This window comes from Halyomorpha halys, unplaced genomic scaffold (assembly GCF_000696795.3).
Source record: "Halyomorpha halys isolate HHAL.00 unplaced genomic scaffold, Hhal_1.1 Scaffold293.1, whole genome shotgun sequence".
Taxonomy (NCBI): domain Eukaryota; kingdom Metazoa; phylum Arthropoda; class Insecta; order Hemiptera; family Pentatomidae; genus Halyomorpha; species Halyomorpha halys.
Genome location: NW_027115239.1, coordinates 1,365,403 through 1,374,127, shown reverse-complemented (window position 1 = coordinate 1,374,127; position 8,725 = coordinate 1,365,403). Strand labels below are relative to the sequence as shown.

Genomic DNA, 8,725 nt, shown 5'->3' with positions numbered 1-8,725 from the left:
TATAAAAGAAAACTGCCTAAAAAAATTTATTTTAAATAAACAAGCTGAAAATAATTTGACAACAAATATAAACATAACTTATAACTAATCAAGTGCAATAATTTTCACACTGATTCTAGTTGGTCTTCTTCTACTTAATTATTAGCAAATAATTCAGACTAGGTAACTTCAGGATATCATCTCAATCTTAAAAAAAACAGCAAAAGATCATTTCAAATTATGTTTTAAAATACAATTGATTAAATAACTTTAAAAGCTTACAACATGGTATATCTCCTCAACTTAGTTTCCTCAACCAAAAGAAACAGTGAATTAGAATTACGCGATAACAAATTATTTATGAACATTGGAAGTTAGACACTTTGTTTTAATATAATTAAGATAGGACTTAGATTAATCATGCAAAAACCGAATTAATGAGCAATATAATATTGAACAAAAATATATCATAGTTTTTATAGAAAATATTTTAAATGGACCAAAACTCAAATGCAGTGTTCATAAGAATCTAAACAACCCCAACAATGCTTCACAGAACCATCAATAAAATGGTTTAAACTAACAGCTATACAGTCCATTAAAACCAATCAAAATTTTAACTTGCTTAGGAATACATTTTACTTTAATTTTTCTTTTTTTTTATGTAATAAAATAGTTATAATACACAAAAATAATTTTTAGTACATCTACATAACAATAGTACAATAAGATTAGGTCAGGAGCATTACTGGTCTAAGAAAGACCAAAGCACGCTACCGGAGACCTTGCTCATTAATATAGAGAGCTACAACACTTAAAATACATTAATTACATTCTCCTCAACAGGAGGGGCGTCAATCAATCTAAATATTTAAATGAAAATTCCTTAAAATTATTTTGGTTTACAAATATAACACATGGAGAATATCACATCTCCTAACGTTATTCTGGAATCACACCAGTGAGAACAAAGCAAAAAGTACAAGGATTTGTAACAGGCGAAGAACAAAGTCAAGGAATATGCCCAAAATCTTTTCCACTAGTTCCTGCTTCGCTATGTTCGACTAGAAGTTGCAAGTTCTGTATTGGAACTGTTTCATCTGTTAAAAAGACAAATATTGGTTTTATTGTAAATAACAAAATAGATTTAAAAGTATAATGGAATCATAATAATAAAGTAAAGTCATTCAGTTATGAAATTATATAATTTAGGAATAAAGAAATTTACTGGAAATCATTATAAGAGGAGGGAAAAAAAATAAGATAATAAGGTGGAATATAAAATATAATTACACTCATATAAATGTTAAGGTTTTGGTCAGCCTAATATCTCTTCACAATTAACTCAGCTACACTTTCAATCCATTTAACTTATAAACCAAAACAATTTATTTTAATCTGAATTATTCCTGCTTGAGGAAACGAATTGAACAATAAGAGTTCTTTTGAAATCATCAAGTAAATGCCATTTCAAGTAATAACATAAACAAATATAATCAAGAAGTAACTGAAATCTAACCATTAAGAAATAGATGTTCATAGAAATATATATTTCTACTTGCTAAAATAAAATATAGTAGTGATTTTGAGAGGTACCTATAGCAAAGTTAGAGGAGGCAAGCTGGGATACAGTTTCATTCAGGTCAGGTACTTGTGCTGGAACTTGCCTCCCAGCGGTTAATCGTCTCACTTTATCTTCCAAGCATTCCATTTGAGCCTGTAATCTCAATATATCTCCCTCTCTTTGTATATTGATTTCTAGAAGCTTAGAGTAATTATCCTCTCTTTCCTGTGTTAAAAACAAAAATGAAAGCTAAGCCATAAAGGTAAAAAAAAAATAATAATTTGATTTAGTAAATAAAACTATTTATTGGGACTTAAACTATAACTGTGCAATGAAAGTGTTCATGTACATCATTAAAAAAATATGCCTATTCACACTGTTCACGAACGAACTTTTTAGCAAACTACAATACATTGTTTCCTGAGTGTCAGAAGGTATGGATATAGATGTATACACCCAAAATACTTTTGGTACACATTTGGACATATTTAAGCGAAAGCAGCAGATGGAATTTAATATAATTAATATGGAACCATCTAGGAACCAACCAGCATAGTCCCTTAAAATTTCATTAACATCGGATTTACAGTAGAAGGTTAGATAATATTTGATTTGATAATAGGTTGATATTTGATATCTCTGTCTGTCTGTATTTACACCCATGAGACAGATTAAACAACTACTACCATTAATCTGATTTTGATGAAATTTTCAATGATTATGCAGGTTGTTGCCTAGATGGTACTATAACAAACATATCAAATTCCATCCACTTTAGTGTTTTCCTTAATAAATCTTTACTTCAAAAAAAGTCAATCACAATGGCCTATAAGTTTGTAGTCAAGTTGTAGACTGGTATAAAAATGATCCAGTATAAATTTTTTCAACTTAAATCCATGTATGCATGCGCAAACATATTTTCCTTATATAAAATTATATGGCTTTATCTAATTCTTAGAAAAGATATATGCCAAAGATCATTTACAATTAAATGGATACTTAGAGATGTTACAGTTTAAACAGATACTTGCTGGTATGGAGAACTTATTACCAAACAAAGAAAAGGAGGTAAAGATTTTTTAACTCTTACTAGCTTCCTGAGGACAGAATCCTTAGAGAACTAATTAAGAATAAATTACTATTATTTTAACTCATTGATTTCATGATGTTCAAAGAATTGGAGCATGAAGTGACTGAGATCACATTCCTGTTTCAAAACAATTACTGATAAGAAAATTAGGTAAGTAGAAGAGGTAAGCCGCAATCATATCCATATTCTTTAGAGTTCATAAGGTGAAAAAGAAAGGCATTGGAGGATTATGGTTAAATAAGAACCCTGATCTATAACGAAGTTGCACTTGTGATTAGATCTAAAGGAAAATAAGACTTATCTTGATGGCTGGGGTAATAAAAAAATAAAAGATAGGACCTCAATATCAGTCCAAAAATGATAACGATTCCTTCAGGCAGAAAATTATCTTGGTGCAGATGTATGCCTCAACTGAAGGTACAAAGTAAAATCCGATAAAGAACAGTTTTACAATGGTATGCAAACATTTACAGAGAAATGCAGAATCTGAGTCAGACATATTATTGTAATGAATCATTTTTATTCTTGCACTGGGAATGATTTCAGGAGGATGTATTGTGTATAGAGATCAAATGCAGGGGAAAGTATAACAAAGGTAAATTTTTCATTGGTAATAGATTTCCTTAAAGAGATCTTATTCCATCCAAACAGATTCACAAGATTACAATCTCAGCACCAGACAGAAGTGGAAATTCTGTTATTAATTATTTTCTGAACAGCAAAGACATTAGAAAATATTTTGCAGATGTGAAATTCATTATATATCTAAGAAAAGACCACATTCTTCTACTGGATGATAAGGGAAAGAATAAACATAAACCAAAAACATAGTAGAAGGTTCTTATCAAAGAAAATCTTGATGAAACTAAACTCTGCCAATCTGGTGGAAGCATGGTGAAATGCGGAACAAGTCATACCAGTTCTGGTTCAGTAGACTGTCATAAATATGGTCTAATAAGAAAGAGTAACTACAGCATTAATATGTTAGTTTCTTTAACTACAAATGGCAATTGTTATTGGAGTTGTTAATCCATCATACTTTTAGTAATGAAATGTTACTTCACTTCAGCCTTCAGGTAATTGATTCCTAATTAGTTTTTGTCTCTGTAATTGAATTTTCATATGAAACAAAGTTATGTAAGGTATTATGAAGGGTAAGTTATGTTATTTTTATCTTTTCAGCATTTTTATTGTTAAGTTGTTTTCTATAAAGAAAAAAAAATATTAAATTGGAATTCTTGAGATTTAATAGCAGTATAAATTTATGTATAAGAAAAACGTGATTTTGAAACTTCTCCCAATTTTTTTATTACTATTATTTATTTATTTCTAACTAACTATGGGGAAGAAATTAAGGTCAATTTAAATAAATAAATAGTCCACAATATTTTATACTGAATGTGAATGTTTGAACTGAAAGGAATGAGTAATTTTATTTTGAAATTAGGATTTGATTTAGAAAAAGTACAAGTTTGATGAATTCGTAAGTAATAATAATTAATAGGATTTTAAACAACCCTTACAGAGCATGTAGGACTTGGCAGGCCCTAGTTGGGTTTATGAGTGGGGGAACTAGTATGGTGGAGGAACGAAAAGTCGCTTGGAAGAACTACTGGTGAAACAACTTGGCCGGAAAAATGACATATTTACAATAGCATCTAAAGGAGATGTAGTTTCAGAAGAAAAAGAAATTCTAGAAGTGCAGTGGCTCTTTTACAAACATCATTTATCCTCTAAGCCAACTGTTTCAGTCCGGATAAACAAAAGAAATGTAGAAACATATAAAAATGTTATAGAAGAAGATAAAGTGGAGTGAGCTACATTAAAGATGAAGAAAACTACAACGGGGAATATGCCTCCAGAACTATTACAGAACATCTTACCAAAAGTTGGGAGTTTAGATAGTCCATATAAGATTAAATTTTAGACTTAGAGTTCTACGGGTTGGGAACTACTGGTCTAAGAAAAAGGTATCGGTTTAGGAATGACAGGATTACAGAGGAACAAAGATGTGCAAGGTCAAGTAAAGTAATGAGAAGATAGTTGAGATGTTGCAGGATGAAATGAGAGTCAGTAAAAATATAAAGTATCGCCCGACTGGAAGCATACCTCAAGATCATCTAAGGATGTCAAATTCAATGGCCAAATGGAAAACTTGGAACCTGGGTTAAAACACTAAAAGAAATAAAACAGTTTTTCAAGAATAGAGGTCTGGAAATCCTGGCTGAAAACTGCCCATGCTGAAAGGCACTAACTTTTCCTGATGGAAGACGGTACATATTCTAATTTTGAGTAAAATTGAAGGAGTTGTAAAAACAAAAGACTATATCTCAATAGAACTTGTACTAAAACAACCCTTGTATCCCATACACACACAAAAAGCCCTAATTGTACTGTGTTCAGAGACCAAATAAATGATACACGAAAAAGTATCCAGGAATACCTATAAAATAAATATTTATTCATACATACTTATAGCATTCACCTTTATTTGTTCGTCACAATCACTCCTGATATCTTCAATAATCTTCTTTTGTTCAAAAGCTAATTGCTCTCTTTTGGTGTACAATTCTTCAGCCTGCCTTAATTTCTCAGCAGCTACATCAATTTTCATAGAATCAGCATGAACTTTTCGGCTCAATTCTAAATTACAAAAAATATAGAAACAAGTAAGTTTGGAACAAATGGAACTACATATAATAGCATTTATTGCCAATTAAGTTATTCATTGCAGAGGTTAGAGGTAGTAGGGTACTGGAGTACTCATATAAGTTGTTTTTTATGGCTCAAGTAATCCATTAAGGACCTATACAGACCCAGAGAGGGAATTCCAAGATTTATTTCTCAGGGCCACTATGAAATAAATATTGACTACCTCAAGTGAGAATCGAAGTCATAAGCTTCTGCAACAAGTGCTTTGTGATCCTCGGCTCGATAAATTTGCCAAGAAAAATTTGCTTGAATGTCTGGAGTTAGAGTTTTCAGGCATAAAATATTTATTGGCGTAATCTTATACCCCTTATTTAGATTTTGTTTTTAATCAGTATAATCTTTCCAACCAACCAAACTGAGATATCAAGTATTTGGATAAAAAATGCTCTTTACCTTTATATTACTATTAATATATTGTAAACACATCATGTTTTGACCTCTTTATTGTGTAGTCAGTCAAATTCTATATTACTAGATACCCACAGGGAAGATAATTTTGTCCATTATACAAAGGCTTCCATTAGGAAGGAGTTAATATAAAAAATAACACAAAAATAAAATAACAGAATTATTTATATATCGTCACTTAAACTGACCTTAAAAGTCGTAAGTCAGCCATTACTCAAAGCTGGATTTTTTTTCAAAGTCAATCATAATTATTATTATTATTATTATAATACATGTAAATCAGCCCAAGATCTTCAGCAATAATTAGAAGAAGTGGCACATTACAGAGAACTGGCTGCTTAACATTGTAAACCTTAAAGGTACTTGACTTGCAGCTCCTCACCACTGAGGTCTCAGTTGGCTGGCAGTCAATGTCATCTTATCTACCAGGATCACTGATGACTCATCAGAGGAGCCCAACATCTCATTTATTGATTATTATATTTATTTATTTTTTATAATCTTATAAGTAGTTTTTTAAGTTCTCATTCACTTATTTAAATGAGTTTTTTTTTTTTATGACAAAGGTTTATTTTTAATTGTTTGCTTCCTTTGTAATTGATTCGTCCTTCATGGATGCAACCCTGACCATCTCCTTCATAACTGATATTATAAATCAATTAAGACACAAACAAATTTAAGAGTTTGCAAAAACATTTGTTTAATTATAAATTGTAAAATAACTGTAGTTTTAGCTCTATGGTTTCAAATATTGATACAGATTGAATACAGTGACAGCTATTAGTTGATAGTTACTGTTGCAATCACTTTTTCCAACTACAGTGGTTGTAGCTGTGAGGTACAACTATAACTACTGAGGTACAACTACTGTAGTTGCCAAATAGTAGTTGTGGCCTGCCAACTTATAATAACATATTTTCTTTATATTAAGAATATTTATTAAGTATTAAAACATTTTTTTGTTTTATTATAAATAATAAGATAATGTAAAAATATTGCATAATCCTGTTTTGTTTTTTTTACACTAAATTAGACATTACCTGCTATTTTGTGTTCATAAGCATTCATTTTCATCCTCGCTTGTTCATCTGCATTAGCAGTAAGAAGGAGATCATCTATCCATGACTTTAATCGCAACTCAAGTTCACCAGCCGACACTAAATGGTGCTGGAGGTTAGCCAGTTCTGCTTTCATTTCCGCTGCTCGTTGTACAGCAAGAATCGCATCCTTTTTCATATTTCTCAAGTCAAACACCTCTGATTCTAGCTCAGCATAGCCCTACATAAAAGAGAAAGAGGATTTATGGTAATTACAAAAAAAAAAATCATTTAAGCTATCTACTGGTAGTCAACATATTTTAACTAGAGTGGGAGGTCAAGTTTTAATTCCATGGAGCTACACAAGTCCCAGGCTGGAACGTGTGACAGAGCAGCATGTCAAAATTATGGACATTAGAAAGCTCGGAGCCATTGACCACGTACGCTTCCGAGACTCACCCTTCAAAGAAGACGGCTGCCCGGTTCAGTGCAGGTGGTGCCAACAATATGGGCACACCATGCACTGTTGCCACCGTGCAGTGATATGTCCGAGGTGCACTGAGAACTACGATCTGTCCCAGTGCACTTTCACCAGACCACCCAAGTGCACTGTGTGTAACAAGGGCACATGGTAACGTCAAGGGAATGTCCTATTCGGGTGGACCTTCTGGAAAAGAGGGCCAAGAAGGAAGTCCCAGCACCTCCACCAGTGCAGCCCAGAATACAACAACCTAGCAGGACATCCAGAACAACATAGCGTTCTCTGAACTGTTGGGTGGATCTCCAGCTCAGGAGCCACAGCAGCCGCCGACCCAGCCTGCTCTGGTGACTAGTGCCTCTTAACATGCCAGCCATGGAACAGTTATGCGCCCGTATGGACCAAGGGCATGGTGACAATGCTCCTAGAGATGATGTGCAAAATACTCACTAGTCACTATGACTGAGCACTTAGTAATAAATTATAATGTCAGTGACCTCTCACCGAAGCAGGCTGAAATTGAGCTACTACAGCAGCAACAGAGACCATCAGTGATGGCACTCACCGACACAATGCTCACCACATCATCGCCATGGATTTACTTCCATGGATACACAGCGTACCGAGAGGCCTGTCTCCCCAGAGCTCACGAGGGAGTAATGATTTTGGTCAGGAAGGACATCCCGTCTAGAAGCATCCCGAACCCAGTTAAGACTACCAAGGGTACCCACCTGGTCTCAGTGGACGTACGGTTTAAACACCGGCTCTGCAGCCTGAAGTCATTCACACCAACAACACCAGTAGGAATAGCCCCTCCCTATTCTAAGTGAGCAGCCTTGGCAAACATGTGCCATCATTGCTAAACCGCCTTCGGCGGACCCGGTAACCACTCTTAAAATGCCATCCAGCAATACAAGATGACAAAAATAGCCTGTATATATACTTACCATCCATTTTGTATATATGTATATGTTTAATTATTTATTTATTTTTTTAAAGAGGTAAGAAAAAAAAAATAATAAAAAAAATTTCACCATAAGTACCTTTAATTTTGTTTATTTAAAATAATTAATGACCCCAAATTGTTAACATAAATAAAAAATCGATAAATATAAACTATGAAAAGATTTGATAACTAGGAGATAAAAGAAAAATATTTGTACAGGTTGAAAACACATTTTCAAAAATAAGAGTTGTATTATGGACTCAATATATATATACTGTTGGAAATCCAAGATTTTAGAAAAATAATATTAAAAATAAAAAGTTGTAGAAAACAATGGAAAATGACAAAAAATTCTCATGTAAAAGGTCTGTTTTAACACGAGTACATCTCCCAGGTACATACTCAGAACGTTTTCTATTTCTGCAGTCTGATAATGTCACCATAGTGATTAAATAATTAGTTTTTTAATTCCACACAACCTATATATGAGCTTTTAGTTTACATGATGATT

At 32.7% G+C, this 8,725-nt stretch overlaps 1 protein-coding gene across 5 annotated transcripts in view; it reads right to left on the bottom strand.

Moving 5' to 3' along the window:
* Positions 1-8,725, bottom strand: part of Tsc1 (tuberous sclerosis 1 protein hamartin) — a 39,934-nt gene continuing 31,209 nt past the window's right edge. For 4 of the 5 annotated variants that reach the window (XM_014420805.2, XM_014420804.2, XM_067052297.1 and 1 more), the window contains 4 exons: positions 6,794-7,031; positions 5,119-5,276; positions 1,576-1,768; positions 1-1,079 (listed from right to left, as the gene is read on the bottom strand). In XM_014420805.2, the coding sequence (XP_014276291.1) occupies positions 991-1,079; positions 1,576-1,768; positions 5,119-5,276; positions 6,794-7,031 (678 nt within the window). In that variant the 3' untranslated portion in view covers positions 1-990. Of the gene's footprint in view, positions 1,080-1,575; positions 1,769-5,105; positions 5,277-6,793; positions 7,032-8,725 lie in introns of those variants that run through there. The other variant, XM_014420806.2, reaches the window with a different exon arrangement.